Source organism: Chelonia mydas, chromosome 1, assembly GCF_015237465.2.
Source record: "Chelonia mydas isolate rCheMyd1 chromosome 1, rCheMyd1.pri.v2, whole genome shotgun sequence".
Classification (NCBI taxonomy): Eukaryota; Metazoa; Chordata; order Testudines; family Cheloniidae; genus Chelonia; species Chelonia mydas.
Window position 1 is genome coordinate 42084216 of NC_057849.1, and position 17117 is coordinate 42101332.

Genomic DNA, 17117 nt, shown 5'->3' on the forward strand with positions numbered 1-17117 from the left:
GGCCACTGGACGATCGAGATGCTAAAGGAGCACTCAAGGATGATAAGGAAATTGTGGAGAAACTAAATGAATTCTTTGCATCGGTCTTCACGGCTGAGGATGTGAAGGAGATTCCCAAACCTGAGTCATTCTTTTTAGGTGACAAATTTCAGGAACTGTCTCAGATTACGGTGTCATTAGAGGAGGTTTTGAAACAAATTGATAAACTAAACAGTAATAAATCACCAGGATCAGATGGTGTTCACCCAAGAGTTCTAAAGGAACTCAAATGTGAAATTGTAGAACTACTAATTGCAGTCTGCAGCCTATTATTTAAATCGGATTCTGTACCAATGACTGGAGGATAGCTAATGTGATGCCAATTTTTAAAAAGGGCTCCAGAGGTGACCCCAGCAATTACAGGCCAGTAAGCTTGACTTCAGTACCGGGCAAACCGGTTGAAATTATAGTAAAGAACAAAATTGTCCGACACATTGGTGAACATAATTTGTTGGGGAAGACTCAACATGGTTTTAGTAAAGGAAAACCATGCCTTACCAATCTACTAGAATTCTTGGAGGGGGTCAACAAGCACGTGGACAAGGGGGATCCAGTGGATATAGTGTACTTAGATTTTCAGAAAGCCTTTGACAAGATCCCTCACCAAAGGCTCTTAAGCAAAGTAAGCTGTCATGGGATAAGAGGGAAGGTCCTCTCATGGATTGGTAACTGGTTAAAAGATCAGAAACAAAGGGTAGGAATAAATGGTCAGTTTTCAGAATGGAGAGCGGTAAATAGTGGTGACCCCAGAGGTCTGTACTGGGCCCATTTCTAATCAACATGTTAATAAACGATCTGGAGAAAGGGGAAACAGTGAGGTGGCAAAATTTGCAGATGATACAAAATGATGCAAGATAGTTAAGTCGCAGGCAGACTGCAAAGAGTTACAAAAGGATCTCACAAAACTGGGTGACTGGGCAACAAAATAGCAACTGAAATTCAGTGTTGATAAATGCAAAGTAATGCACATTGGAAAACATAAACTATATATATATAAAATAATAATGGGGTCTACATTAGCTGTTACCACTCAAGAAAGAGATCTTGGTGTCATTGTGGATAGTTCTCTGAAAGCATCCACTCAATATGCAACGGCAGTTAAAAAAGCGAACAGAATGTTGGGAATCTTTAAGAAAGGGATAGATAATAAGACAGAAAATATCATACTGCCTCTATATAAATCCATGGTATGCCCATACCTTGAATACTGCATTCATATGTGGTTGCCCCATCTCAAAAAAGATATATTGAAATTGGAAAAGGTTCAGAAAAGGGCAACAAAAATTATTAGGGGTATGGAACAGCTGCCATATCAGGAGAGATTAATAAGACTGGGACTTTTCAGCTTGGAAAAGAGATGACTAAGGGGGGATATGATAGAGGTCTATAAAATCATGACTGGTGTGAAGAAAGTAAATAAGGAAGTGTTATTTACTCCTTCTCATAACCCAAGAACTAGGGGTCACCGAATGAAATTAATGGGCAGCAGGTTTAAAACAAACAAAATGAAGTATTTCTTCACACAACTCACAGTCAACCTGTGGAACTCCTTGCCAGAGGATTTGTTGTGAAGGTCAAGACTATAACAGTGCTGAAAAAAGAACTAGATAAGTTCATGGAGGATAGGTCCACCAATGGCTGTTAGCCAGGATGGGCAGGGATGGTGTCCCTAGCCTCTGTTTGCCAGAAGCTGGGAATGTGCGACAGGGGATGGGATCACTTGATGATTACCTGTTCTGTGCATTCCCTCTGGAGCACCAGGCATAGGCCACTGTTGGAAGACAGGATACTGGGCTAGATGGACCTTTGGTCTAACCCAGTGTGGCCGTTCTTATGTTCTTCACTTCTCACAGTTTTTGGTAGAACCAACTGAGGATGAGAAAGTAAACCAAGATTTTTCCCCAGCTAAGGATGCAAAATGCACTTGTCCAATCAGTTTCTCTGCTGGATTGCATTCCTGCACAGTCACAGTAACTTGACTGCTTTTAGGTCTTATGAGGCTGCATTACTTAGGATTAGTGGAATGAGATAGGGACCAAACCCAAACGAAAAGGCAATTCACACTTCTGAATAAGACACCCATGATTTATTAATATAGTACATTAATAATTACTGTAACATGGGAAGCAGTGGGGGCAAAAGACAAACTCAAGTTTATGGAGGAGATGGTATGATGGGATAACATGATTTTGGAAATTAATTGATCTTTAAATATTCATGGTAAATAGGCCGAATGGCCTATGATGGGATGTTAGATGGGGTAGGATCTGAGTTACTACAGAGAATTCTTTCCTGGGTATCTGGCTGGTGAATCTTGCCCATGTGCTCAGGGTTCAGCTGATCACCATATTTGGGGTCGGGAAAGAATTTTCCTCCAGGGCAGATTGGAAGAGGCCCTGGAGGTTTTTCGCCTTCCTCTGCAGCATGGGGCACGGGTCACTTGCTGGAGGATTCTCTGCTCCTTGAAGTCTTTAAAACCATGATGGGAGGACTTTAATAGCTCAGACATAGGTGAGAGGTTTATTGCAGGAGTGGGTGGGTGAGATACTGTGACCTGCATTGTGCAGGAGGTCAGACTAGATGATCATAATGGTCCCTTCTGACCTTAATATCTACGAATCTATGAATATTAATACCATAGGCACCAGTTAGGAGCAGCAGATACCTAAACATGCCTTAGTATATGCATACACAAATGTTATAGCTTATTGGCTGCATTATACCAGGATGAAACTGTCAGCATCACTGGCAATGTGTAGATTTTTCTGTATATTCAGACTTTTTGCTTGCCCCAGTTCAACATCTAAAGTTTAAGATTTAAGCCACTCAAGGCAAGAACTGGTTTTTCTCTAGCACATTGTCAGCACTCAGTAATATATAAAATATGACTAACAAAGCTAATTCAGTAAAATGTTGCATATTTGTTTTAAAGGGTTCATAACATTGTTTTTATGAGGCAAGCACATATTTTCACTCCTTACTCTTTATTTAAAAGATTCTCCCTGAAAAAATCCTTGAATAGTATTCAAATTGCTCCTATGATGCTTTCTTAGTACTATTCCATATGGTGGTATTTTACATTAATTTAGAATGAAAAATACTTTAAACAATTTTTTTCATGTTGCTAGTAATTTTAATGACGCGCTTAAACATCCTGCATACATTGAACACTTTTTCATCTAATAATTACCATAAAAATTACCTGATCGTTAATACTACCTGTTTAAAACCTGTGAATAAGCTACTTTATTTCATGAGCACACCTAGTTTTTCATTTTACCTGATTGCTAGTTATTGCTCAAAATCAGCAAAAATTACATGGGTTTCAATGAACTACGAAATGTGGCATATGAACCTTTACAAGTAAAAAAGCATTCATCTGCATAATTTTCTTGTTAATATGCTGATGCAAACTGTACAACTGTTTAGAATGAACCAGAATGGAGTGATTATACATTTAGCTAAAAGTAGGCTTGAAATTGTTGGTTAAAACTGGGCTAATTTATAAATCCAAGACACACCAGATTGAAGTATGTGTTTGCATTTTTCTTTATTAAAGTTATGGCACTTAATATAACAGCAGAAATAATCACAAGGCTTCACAACCAGAAGCAATACAGTTTTCCAAACAGTGTAATTTCTTCCTATTACCAATAATTACTTGTGAGATTTCTGAACATAACAAGCCCTTATTTATGTGCATGAAACTGAAAAAGCCTTTGTCAGATTTCCTCTTTTGGATTACAATGCTGCTGCATGCACAGCACCCCGTAACATCATGTTATTATCTGTTTGCCTTTACATTCTGTAAGTGAAATTACAGTTTCATTGTGGTAGCAAGTAAACAGTTATGACAATTGTGTCACTGGGAAATGATGAATATTTATGTTTAATGTGGTAGATTTGGAACAAAAAACAAACAAACAAAAATCCTATTTACAAGTTCCCATAATTCCTTACAAATAGCTAATGTTGAGTACATTACATGACATTACCAGAAGTATTACAACTTATAAAAGAAAGTGAACTAAAAATCAAACATCTCTGGTGCCATGGTGAAAGACAAAGTAAAAAGAACATTACATTGCAGCACCTTCTGACATGTAACAAAAGATATTGCCTGCTATATACCAAATAATGGATTCCCAAGTTGTACTATATTTCCAATGTTTGTTTGTGGAAAATATACATACTTATATATATACAGAAATATGAAACTCAAGCATTTAGACATTTGAGAAACTAGTTTTGGTGTATGGTTTTCAAAAACCCTTCATAAAACTCTGTACATTAATGGTCACCTATCCTAGGTTATCAACATGCAGTTTTCATTAAATAAACAATCACAGGCTTTTAAACAGAAAATGTAAATTAAATACCTAATTATATTACAATTAAGTAAATGCATTCAATGCACTACATGATGTTGTATGTTAAGTCAAGTAATATTAATCAGGATTAAAATACTGTACCACTTCAAAAGTACTGTATTATCCTTTAAATGTTCAGGATGTAATACTGCAGCAAACTGATAATCAGATCCAGCTGATAAGAATACTACTATGAGAAACATCAATGTCCATGGAAGATAAAGAATAAAGAAATGCTCTGGAGTGACTCCTCTCCAAAGTTATTTTATGATTTTCATTTAGTAATTTGTCCAGTCTGATCAGTATATTCAAAAGGTGACACCACGTTTTTGGAAGCATAATATTAAATGAAATAAAATCTAAGTTTATATACAAGCTTTATCTAACATACCACTAAGCTTTGGTTACATAAAGTGCAGTTCAATTTTAATCAATGTACTGTACAGACAGCTACTTTTTGCAGCACAATCTCCCTGCAAATTTTTAAATATTCATGTTTTACAGTTTGCTTATACAGTAGACTCAATAAAAAAAAGTTTTCTTACATTAATTTCAATTCTAAATACTTCAGTACCATCCAATTATGCGCACTGTATTTCTAAGCTGTTTGGTAAGTGTAACCTCTCAGAAATACAGTAATCTGTACATGTAAATTACATTTGTATCCCATCACATTAAATATCTAGTTCTTGAGAGTACAATTTTCTAACTTTCAAATCTCTCACACTTTTTGTTGTATAAAGTTTTCAAGTTTTATTATGATACAAGCAGTACACTCCATCACTCTCATGGCAACTTCAGAAGTGAACCTGTCATTTGGAATCTGTGGAAAGGGAAGCAAATCAGGGTATCGAGTTTTTAAGCTATCTACTCCATAAGCTTCCAGTGTGTGAACATCATTTGTAAGTCCGTCAAGTTGTTGACTATATTCCTCTATTTTTTGTGCAAGTGCAGTTGGTTTTACATCTTTATCTGATTTACCCCTTACGGCATAGTCAGCTGCAATCAAGGCTAACTTTGTGGAGAGATAGCATTTGAAGCATACCCATTCATTAGCATTTTTATGAAGGTCATTTCTTGCAGCTGAAAAGTTTGCTCGAGCTTGCCTAAGCCATCTACGTGCTTCCACAGGATTACCAACAGACTTGAATGTGGGTGGTACAAAGAAACGTGCAGAGTAAGATGGCCCTGTAGAAGATGGACACTTTTCTTTATACTGTTGCCTTTCAGATTTATGGCTCGTTGCTTCTTGATTCCACGAAGTATAAAATCTTTGAAATGAAAATTTATCTGACTGAAATCGAGATGCTGAAGAAGAAAATGTTCGTCTTGATGCTCTGTCTGTATTTTGATCTATAAAGGCCTGTTTTTCTAATCTGTTAATCTCATTCTGTAAATGTTTGAAAACTTCATTGGCTATATCAAGATTCTCTGAATTTTTATCTGGATGCCACTTAAGATATAGCCTTCTAATAATCTTTTTCCTTTCAGATTCTGGAAGTTTCCAAGCCTGTTCAATCACTGATGTCACTTCTCTTAATATTTCTGGTAAAGAATTCAGCTTAATCTTTTTGGGAGAGTGATGTTTTGAAGATGTTGTTTTGTGGCTCTCTCTACCAGAGAAAAGAGGAGGAACTGTCCTAGGTCCATGTGCTGGAAATTCTGTAGGACTAGTTGGGGTAGATGGTGCACTGTCCCTACTCTGAGAACTTTCATCAGGTCTTGAAAACTTGTATAAATCAAGAGAGCTCACTATTTTATACTCACTATATCCAATATCGATCTGATAAATCTTACCTAGAAAACTGGAATTTTCATCATCTTCCCTTTCTACTTCTTGTACAATGATTGCATATGTATATGTTGGTTGGTATGATCCATATATATCACCACCTTCAGCATCAACAAGGTAACCAACATATTCACCTGGATAAAACACATTCATTGGATCCATAAGGAGAGTGTAATGAATTTCAGCTGGTATAGGAGTTCCAGGCATAGGTAATTCAAGTTTTGATGGTTCTGAGGAGTCATACTTCACTCCTAAACTGTCAAGCTTCTCGCTAATTCTGTAAATATCATTGCAACCCAACATGGCAATTAAATATGAGGTATCAGAAATTAGATTGTCAGTTGCAGATTTCAGGGTCATTGCTAATGCTAAGAGAAAATTTATGTCTTTGCTGTCAGAGTGCTGTATATAAAGCAGTATTACTGCATTCCCAAATCTCTTTAAAAAAGCAAATGTTTCACTTTTACTGTGGGGAATAGGAGTAAAACCTTTAACCCTTAATGTTGTTTGCAACTTCTCAAAACAGGAAACTTTCAAGCCTTCTCGCAAGGTTTTGCACAGTCTTATGGCCTTTTCTTCATTGGCAAGGAAAGCATTGTCATTTTCATGCTTCATAATTCTAATGAGTCCTGTGATAAACTGTTCAGAAGATAATAGTAACTGCAACCGTCCCTGTAGAGAACATAATGCTCCAAACTGACATGTTTTGGGAGACTCTTCATCTAACAGTTCTTCAAGAATACTGCTAAGTAGGCGAGGCCTCAGTTTCTGAGGAAACAGCATTATCAGCTTAGTGTGAAAACCATGATCTTTTCCTAAATAACACTGGCTAAGATCAACAAGCATCTGCACACCAATGTTACCCTGTATTCTACTTTTGTAATGTGGCGCATCATCAAAAACTAAGATACTTGATTTTACCAATCTGCCATCTTGACTGGGAAGGTAAAGGGCCAGATCTCTCACATTCTCAAGGTCATTTCTAACCTTAACAGAATCATTTTGCAGACTTTTAAACAGACCAGAAACAACTCTTTTAACTGTGCGCATTTCATTAGGATCCAATTGTTTTCCTTCAGAGTTCTTGAATATGCGACTTAGAACCTCAACATACTGCTTTGTTGAAATAACATCTTCAGTACCTAAGTGTTTAAATAACTGGTGGAAGGTGCCAAGTTCTAAAGGAAGTTTGTAAAGGTAAGGTTTAAAATCAGATTCATACTCAAGATTTATTACTACCTCCTCAGGCTTCAGGAGCTTCCAACCTTCTTCCACCATCACAAAAGTAACCCCTCGAAGCTGAAAGCGGAATTCCCTTTTCTCTGTACTGAGAAATTCATAGGTACTTCTTAGTACCTTAGCTCTAGTTTTCACCATGTCCTCATCTAAAGTTGTTATATTGCATATATTTCTGCAGTTATTGATAACTTTGTCCAGAGGAGGATCCAAGTTAACATTAAGCATAGTTAAAACCTGCTCAAGCTGTTCTTGTGGACCAAGACTGCTTCCTTCCTGTTCCTTGATACTTAAAGGTGTTGCTTTTTCAGGAAGAATAGGACACGAAGTCCACAGCAATTGTAACACATCTGTCTGTTTGAATTTGGGGTTTACTTGTGCTCCACTGAATCTTATAAGAGGGAGTGTTCCATTAACCTCGTGATACTGAGGATGAAATCTGACAATTTCAGCAGGAGCACGCTCGGGGCACAAAAAAGGAATTAAAGATAATTCTTTTAGAAAGTTTCCCAATAATAAATCAGTTCTTTCTTGGAATATGTGATGAAGGAGGACATCAACTGTACTTTGCAGTGTTTCCTTAGACCAGCTTTCTGTGTTAGCTCTCATACTGATCTCCTTAGCAAACTGTAGTAACTGTTGCTGGGAAATAATGTATTTTAGTCCTATATTCCGGAGGAATGTTACCCATGATGTAAGGAATGCCCCTTGATTCTTCGGTTTTGTGAGTTGTTCCAGTCTGTTAAAGAAATCTTGAGGTATGAACAATTTTTCAGGAAGCATAACTTCAAAGACTTTTACAGTTCTGTCATAAAAATGTTTTGCAGGTTTTAGTCTATTGCTTGCATCGTGAATTATCAAAAAGCTTTCCAGCTTTTCAAACAGCTGTTCCTTTATTTCTGAAAATTCCTCAATGCCAGAGAGTCTGTTCTTTAAGTAGATCATGTGTTCTATCTTTGCATCATAAGACAGACTTTCAATCTTTGGTAAAAGATGCTTCAAATACACTTCAAGATCATCTACAGGGACACAACCAAGCACAGTATACAAGTCTTTCAAGTTAATTTTTTCTTCAAGAAAGGCAGATGAAGTTGACTGTGTCCACCTATCCACTTCAACTGAAGGAATACTTTTTGTGAGTATGTAACATGTTCCACATTTTGAAATACTGATGTATCGACCACTAATGGATTTATAGCATGGGAGAGACTTTAAAATTTTGATGTCATCCTGTGACATCAAATTACTTAAATGGCAACTGAAGTACATTAGGAGGGCCTCAAAATCACTTTCTGCTAATTTTTCAGTCTTAAATGTCGAGGTCTGGACCATATAATGTATGGCTTTCAGAATGCTTGATGGATTATCTATATTTGCTGTATATCCGGACAACAGAGACACTAAAACATTATCTTTGGAGCATATTTTGTTCAAAGCAAGCTGAATACAACCAGTTTTCATTAAAGCATGGAAAACTTTATCACTTTGAGCATTTGGGAAAACGGCTATATGCATTAAGCTGAGAGGCAGCAAGACATCACACTCTGGCACTACAAGCTGATTGACTGAGACAGTAAACTTTGTACCTGGAAGCAAAGCCCAATCTTTCAAAGTATCAACAACATCATCAAATTTTGGTTTCATATCTTCTTGGTCTTCCTTAACATTTACAGATTCACTGATAAAATGCCATGCATTTTTAAGCCAAGATTCACTTGCAAAATTTTCTTTCCATCGCACACAACTTCTGGTTTTATATTCTCTAGGCAACATGGATGATAACAAATCAGCAAAACTTGTGATATCGAAAGCTTTTGCTACATCACAGCTAAGTAAAATATTACTGTATCGCAAATACAGAGTGTTCATAAACAGATCCTTGCGAGATGGAATCAGTTCATGATATGTTGTTAAGAACTTTGGCCGCTTTGAATCAAAAACTTGCAAGACATTGTCAAGTGTAATAAGTAGTGGCAATCCCTCAATTTGGACTTCATTTTCTTCAGCATCCTTAAAGCAATAGTCAACCAGAAGTTTTAGACTGTGAAAGAGTTTCAGATTTGTCTGTTGAAGACGACAAGGCAATTTTCCAATGTGGCAATTGGAGTCTGGAGAAGAAAAGGTCATCAAAAAAAATCGGACATCAGTAGGAGTCACATAGCTGACAGGAATATCTGCATCTACAAGACAATGGTAAAGATTTGCAGTTTCATCACAGTTATATACCAAATTGAATCCAATTTCTAAAAGTAGGTGTTTGAGTCTATAAACATTTTCTGCCACCGTCTTACGTGTTGTGATGTACTCTACATTTTTGAGGTGGTGCAACTCATCTTGTAGCAAATTGTCAAAGAATGGCCTACCTTTGTTCGAGGTAGACATGTTAACCCAAATAATAATCACTGCAGAATGTAAATCAGAACCATCAATATTTGGAGCCCGCACAACAGGTAAAAGGCGTTTCAAATCTTCATGAATGCAGCTGTAAACTGCTTTCACTAAGCAATACCAATCTGGCTGCAGATCAAGTCTGTTAACTGGGAAGAAAGACAAAAACTTTTTTAAAGTGTCTTTCACAACATGAACAGGTGTGTTTTGCAGTACTGATACTGTAGGATCAGTGCCTGGAAAGTAACGTTTTTTCAGCTGAATCAGTAGTTCAACATAGGCTGGTGCTATTAGTGCTGTCATTAGGCTATTATTCCAGTCACTTCTTACTCCAACTCCATTATCATCCCGCCACAGATTTCTTCTGGCAGAATCTAGAGCAAAATGTCCATTCACATGAAAAGGTAACCCAGTTTCTAACGATAAGGGTAAGAAACAAAATGCCCTATGTGGTTTTTTGTAATTGTGAGTAATGCAAGCAGCTACTCCTCCACGTGGAAAAAGGGTAATGTCTTCATTCTTGTGAGCTGATATAACACTCTTCGAAACCTTTTCCATAGCTGAAAAACCTGACCTGTTGCAAATTAACCAAGATGTAAGGTTCCCTTCAGAGTCTTCAGTATCCATAGTGTAAGTAATTTGTTGCACAGGTATTTCACTTAACTGCTTTTTTTTCGTTACGCTGTCAATTACAGATGCATGGAATTGCTTCCGTTTCAATCTGTCTCCATCAGTGATTTTGCCCTTTACAGAATATAACACATTCAATGCTCCAGTTGTTTTTTCTATTTCACAAATGGAAATTTTTTCCATGTGATTCAAAAACATTAGAAGTTCTGCTCCATCTGTACGCAGCTTATCCAGGAGATTTTGGACCATTCTATCTGAACATGGAACTGGGGAAATTTCTGACACATTTGCCATTTCTGCATTTCGAAGTGGAAACCTAAACATTGTGCAATTATCCATTTTAAAGTGATTTCCTAAATAAAGGTCCAGTACATCTGAGAATTGTGTTCTGAAATCTGCATCTAAATCTCTAAACATGCGTCCAGGACTTACTGAAGTTGCACCTGGTGCATATCTAGCATGGGGATCAAAGATACAGAGTATATCATTACCAGATATGAAAGAAGGGCAGTCAGTAATGTGATACACAGAATTGAATCCTATACCATATTGTCCAGTTTTACATGGATTTCCTTCTTTAGTACCTTTTCCAAGGTTCTGAATTCCTCTTATATCATCCTCTGTAAAAGGCTGATTGTTGTAAACACATAGTGCTGGACCTTGAAGTGGTGCCCATTTCTCATCAAATATTCTATCAACTGGATGTTGTCTAGAATCAAACACAAAACAGATTTCTGTAGCTTTTGCATCATCTGCATTCTGAAGGAGCTCTTTCAGCATTTCTTTTTCAGAGGGATAGGCATTAAGAATGCTTTTAATTCTACTTGTCAATTTTTCTTTTTGTCCAAACTCAGTCCCAAGAGTAGTAAAACAGATATTAGAGGCATACCTTTCTAAAGCTTTATGTCGCTTGGGTACTGCACCAAGCTTCACTGCAACTTCTCTAGGGATATCAGCATGACAGTATTTTACAGTTGTATCTTTAACTTTTATCCAAGGACAGTCATTGTAACACAAAGTTTTAGCAGGTAAAAGTGCTAGATGCGTATCTGGTAACAAAATCTCACCATATTTTTTCTCACATAATTCTTGCTTCTTCTCTCTAATAAGACTCCATATTCCTTCACTAATAATTCTCCTACAAAGCTGAAAATTCTCTTCTGTTAGCTGCTTGCTTCCCCTCTCATGATTTACAGACTCAAGAACTAAGGCAAAATCTTCAACTGTAAAAGCATGTCTTACACCTACACTTTCAAATAGTTCACGGAAACTATTTTTATATTTATTAGGCAATTGATGAAGATATGGTGTTGCTTCAAAGTTCAAATGAAAACACACTTTTGTTGGGTTAACATACGCACTCTCAACAAGAATGAAACTAAAATTTTTCAACTTTTCAATGATCACTGCTTTTGTTGTTTCATTTTGTAGCATTGCTTCATGGAGGTATTTGTAACAAGCATTGGTGATATTCTCCTGATACAATGTAATTCCATCAAATGACTTCGCAATTTCTTGCAACTGATTTATGACCATGTTAACAGTTGGTTTCTTAAGCAAACCCAAGAAATCTTTGACAGCTAATGATATGGCTCCACAACCTTTAAAGGAATGGGAATTTTCATTAAGAACTGGTTGTAAAAGACAAACAATATCTTGATGATCAGCAGTGAAAAGGTCAGTTGCTGAAAACATTGTTTCAGGCTGAAAGTCACTACCCTTCCAGTGCAATGAGAAGCCGGCTGGTTTTGTGAGGAACGGGAGGAAAGGAATTGTCTGACATTTTGCAGCAAATTCTTTAGCTCTAGGATCTCTACATTTTAATTTTTCATCAATGAGACTTAATATAATGCTGCTTCTGAGACAGGCTGCAACATGATCATTCCTATTAATTGCGGCTACTGATTCTACACGTTCTATCAGGTCTTCCCATGGAACATCATCCTTAGCCATACCTAACTGAACAAGTTTAACCAAGATAACTGGATTAAGGTAATCCTGACTGCTGCCATAAGGAAATCTTCCATCTTTAGCATCATACAACTTTGCAACTCTTCCTTCAGGGTGGATCAATCTTGAAGGTATAACCAAAGAATGTTTATCCAAAGAACAAGGAATACAGGGAGTAACACGAAGAATTCCTGAGAACTCCTCAACCTTTTCATTCAGAACATAACGCATCAAAGGATCACGCAGCTCTGCATCAATCTCCTGAATGTTCGGGAAAAAGACTTCAGAAAAGAACTGTCTCTCAGAGAAAGTGTTCTCTAGTAGTATATATTTACATCCTGCTTCTTCGAACCCTGCCTTTATCCAAGATGGAAGCTCCACAGCACAAAGATTTTTTGATCCAGTTTTTTTAAGATATTTGAGGAAGATCTTAAAGGCTGCAGGTCCAATGTCTGGACGTTTCAGTATTGAATCATCTAAAAACCTCACATTCTTCATGGAAACCCAAGATGAACCATCAGAGAACACTTTGATCCCTTCTTTGCCTTTTGCATGAGCTATATCTTCATAAAATCCTTGACATATGACAGAAAAATCATCATGCACTGAGTCAGGATCTGGCCACACTGCATAGTAACTGTAGTCAGCTAGCTCGCCATTGACTGTCATGTCACGTAAAACACAAAGTGCTTCTAAATAGGCTTTTACAATAACATGCCTCATGAATAATGTGTTCCATCTTCCTTTTGTGTCTGTTTTCCAGATCTCTTTTCGATTTGAAGTAACAGCAAAACAGCCATTGATGTGAACAGGTAAACCTGTTTTTATTCGTAGAGGTAAATAGCAGAATACTTCCCCAATGCTGTTGCAATTAGGTTTCACAATCCACTTTTGGTCCTGAGTTTCAGACAGCAGTACTCCTACTCCACCACAGGGGACAAGACCTAGTCTTCGTCCATTTTCGTGTAATGAAAATTTTAAAGCATCACCAGTATCCATGCAAGAACATATGAGCCAAGTTGTAGAATCTACTGTTTTTTGTGGCAGTTCTTCAGCTGCCCTTTTCATCTGTCCAGATTTAGCCATTTCGAAGAGAGAAGATGGATCATCTTCTGGACCTCTGAAAAGTGGAGACTGTAAATCAGCGATCCGTCTAAATACATGATGAAATTCTTCTACTATTATCTGTAGGATGCATGAAGACTTTGGTGTTTCAGTGGGAAGCTTTCTATTACTGCTGCTGCAAGTCTTCATCAGTTTAGCCGCTTCCTTTAAAACACTTACAACAGGTGCAGTCAATGCCTTGGAGGAACATAGACTTTTTTTAATAGTCACTGTATCTTGTGCTACACCAGGGTCAGCTTCCTCAACTTTCAAATATTTCAGAACCATTGAATTTACACTCTGAGTGAATATTATCAGTCTATGACCACAAATGCTAAACTCATCCACAAGAGAGTAAATGTCTGCTGTATTGTAGCAAGTACTGCTGACTTCACTCATTTTAGCCTCCTGCTGAGTTCTAAAGGAAAGTCTGAAAAGTGTTCCTTTATAACTGTAAGGAGCCTCCACAGTCAATGGTAGCTGACAACCAAACACACCTATAAATGGCTTGAACTGGTTAGGAAATTTTCGCAGCCTTTTCTGTTGCTTACTCCAGTTAATCTTGATCCCAGGATTAGATTTATCTCTAATATGTTTACTGAGATGGTTAATGTTTGGATCAAACATTATCATGAATTCTCGACTCATAAAGATAGGAATATCAGTGATGTGATAAACAGAGTTGAACCCTAGTCCAAATTTCCCGACTTTATCAACTTCTTCTCTTTTTAGAGACTCACCTAATCGAGTTATATTTAGAAAATCTGAGTCAGAAAATTCAGAATTGTTGAATGACCACAAAGCTGGTCCATGACATGCTGCCATTCCTGGATCCAAAAGATTCTCTCTTATATTCATATTTCTTCTCATGTCAATCATGAAATTACATTCTGTTGCATTGGCATCGTCGGCATTTTGAAGTAGCTCTTTAAAGATATCTGAAACAGAAGGGTATTCCTCCAAAATGTTTTTAATTCTTACAGTGAGAGGTTCTCTTTGCCCAGATTGCTCAAATCCCATATTTTCTGGATTAATCAATCTTGTACTGAGGCATGGCACATTTAACCACTCTGCAGTTTTCATGGGTATGTCTTCATGCACCAGAATTATTGGTTCCACAGAATCTTCAAGCAAATCATTTAAGTCATCAACTTTGATATCACAATAACAACATTCATGAATTGGTTTCATTACAAGCTTAAAAGGACATCTGCTACAATATATAGGCACAGGTGTATTCAGACTTGCTGGAATCTGACTGCTGTATAGCCATCTTATAATATTCAGCATAATGTGAAGATTTTGTTTACTCTCCTCTTCACTGAGAGATTGCTCACTCTTTAGATATATTTTCTGAATGACCATGGAAACGTGGTCTGGTGTCAACTGCTCAACTGATCCACAACTTTTAAACAATTGGTGGAATTTAGCCATAGTTTTTGGCACACTATGCAGATAAGGCTGGAGATCAAGATCAGGTACTGACTTTATTACTGCCTGGGTAAGGGAACAAAATGTTTTACCGGTCCAGACCCAGGGAAATTTCAAGGCTTTAAAAGCATCTTTACCTTCTTCTAAGTGATCATGCATAAATCCATAAATTTCAAGCAAGATATGCTGAAATTGGTAATAGTCTTCATCACTAAAGGTTTTAGAACTGTGCCAATCAACCACCACTTTAAAGTGTTTTAAGACTGCTTTTATGCCAGGTTTGGTGGAGATGCCAAGTGCTTTTTCTATATTTAAATGGACACTTTCCACAAAGGGAACTGATGAACCAACTAAAATTGCATGAGCTATATTACACATTTCTGGTGGTGAACAAAAATTACAAAGGTCTCCTTTCCAAACCAATGATCCCGGATAGTTTGGAGGTCTTTCCTTACATGCTGGAATCCATTTTAATTTTTTCAGCATTGATTTTGCTTCAGCTGACTGCAGCAACATATGATTTTTGTTCAAAATCATTAAAAGAGTTCTAGCTTTTCTTAATAGTACATCATGGCTTGTGCGAGAATCACCTTGCAAACTTTCAATTTTATTTGCCACTCGCATAATGTCTTTTTCTTCAAGACCGCTTTCATTTTTTAAACCTATTTGTCTCAGAGAATGAAGAATATCTGAAGATGCTGTAAAAATACTAGGTGGGAAGCAGATTTCCTCCTCAGCATAAAACAGATTTTGCAGTACTTCTACCTCAGGATCAAAAAGTTCATTGGCCGACACTATCTTTCCTTGTGAAATCTGAATAAATTTTAGTGATGTCAGCCAATCTAGCACATCTGTATTCTCATTTTTGAGGAAAGTGAGATTTTCAAGAACCCAGAGCATAATCTGTATTGTTTCATCATAAGAATAAAAGTCATTCTGAATATCTTGTATAATAAAGTTTAGACAATCTGTGCTCTTTAACTGTTCTACTTTTAATAAGTTAGCTAAACGAATGGTAGCTTCATCACTGCTGTCAATTATTGGAATAGAAAGTCTCAGACTAGGTGGAAGTTTGGCAGTATGATGCAACACTTTACAACCTTTTAATCCAGTAAAAACAGTGACCCCTTCATCAGATGATTGTTCAATTCTTTTAAATATCAGTAGCTCCTGAATAATTCTTCTCTCTTTTTCACTGACATCAGTTAAACTAGCTAAGAATCCCCTAAGAGCATCTTTATGTGCTGGAGGTAATGATGAAACTTGACTGGACAGTTTTTGCCATGACAGTTTCTCCATTATCTGCAAAACAGCACCTGGTAATGGTGGATGCACATATTTTTTTAAAAGTGGATGTTGTATAGAAGCATCTAGCTTCTTAAGTACAACACCACCAAGTTTTTGAATGATGTCAGCTAAAAATCCTGGAAGCTGTGTCTCAGATTCATCTTCTAAAATAATTGCAGGTGGAGTCCTAAGTCTAATAAGTTCCACTAATACCTGGTCTTCCTCTAGCGGCATCTTCGGGATAAGTGGCATGTCATCAAACATAGTCAAGTCTTCAGAAAAGTGTATATATAGATTCTTCCAGACCATCTTAAGCCATGAAATAGATGGGTGATTTTTATCTTCTGAACCTGGATACCATTGTACCACCATATCTCTGCCAGGCCACAAGGTGTTCAGAACTTCTTTGATAAGCCGGGCAAATCGTTCAGGGTTCAGAAGCTGCAGTTGAGTGCATGGTCTTCCTGAAATTGAAATAAAACAATAACTCCATGAAAATCAAGCAAAACAGGAGAAATACTTTTTTTCTGTAACTTTTTTCATAAAGGAAACAGAAAAAGCAGGACAGGAAACTTCCCAATTTCTATACTTGTTCACAAAGATGATTTCAGACCTGAACTCAAATGTCTCATCTCACTTTGCTGAGTTGATTAAAATCAAGTCCATTATATATTAGTACAAGAAATAATTACCAGATTGCAACTGATCAGTATGTTAGTTTTGCACAAAGTCTTTGGGCACACAAAAAGAACTGTAGAGTTAATTTTCAATATATAAAATACAGCTGTGCATGTAGGGATTGTCCTTTATGCTTGCTTAAACTCAAACAGAAAGGCTCAGAAAAATGATTATTTGGGGCTATTTTTTTTGGCATTATTCATTCAATTAAT

The 17117-nt window shown here is 36.9% G+C and overlaps 1 protein-coding gene across 5 annotated transcripts in view; it reads right to left on the reverse strand.

Moving 5' to 3' along the window:
* Window positions 1–3572: 3572 nt before the first annotated feature.
* Window positions 3573–17117, reverse strand: part of SACS (sacsin molecular chaperone) — a 253374-nt gene continuing 239829 nt past the window's right edge. For all 5 annotated transcript variants that reach the window (XM_043530779.1, XM_007072640.4, XM_043530769.1 and 2 more), the window contains one exon: window positions 3573–16691. In XM_043530779.1, coding sequence (XP_043386714.1) covers window positions 5131–16691 — 11561 coding nt within the window. In that variant the 3' untranslated portion in view covers window positions 3573–5130. The remainder of the gene's footprint in view (window positions 16692–17117) is intronic.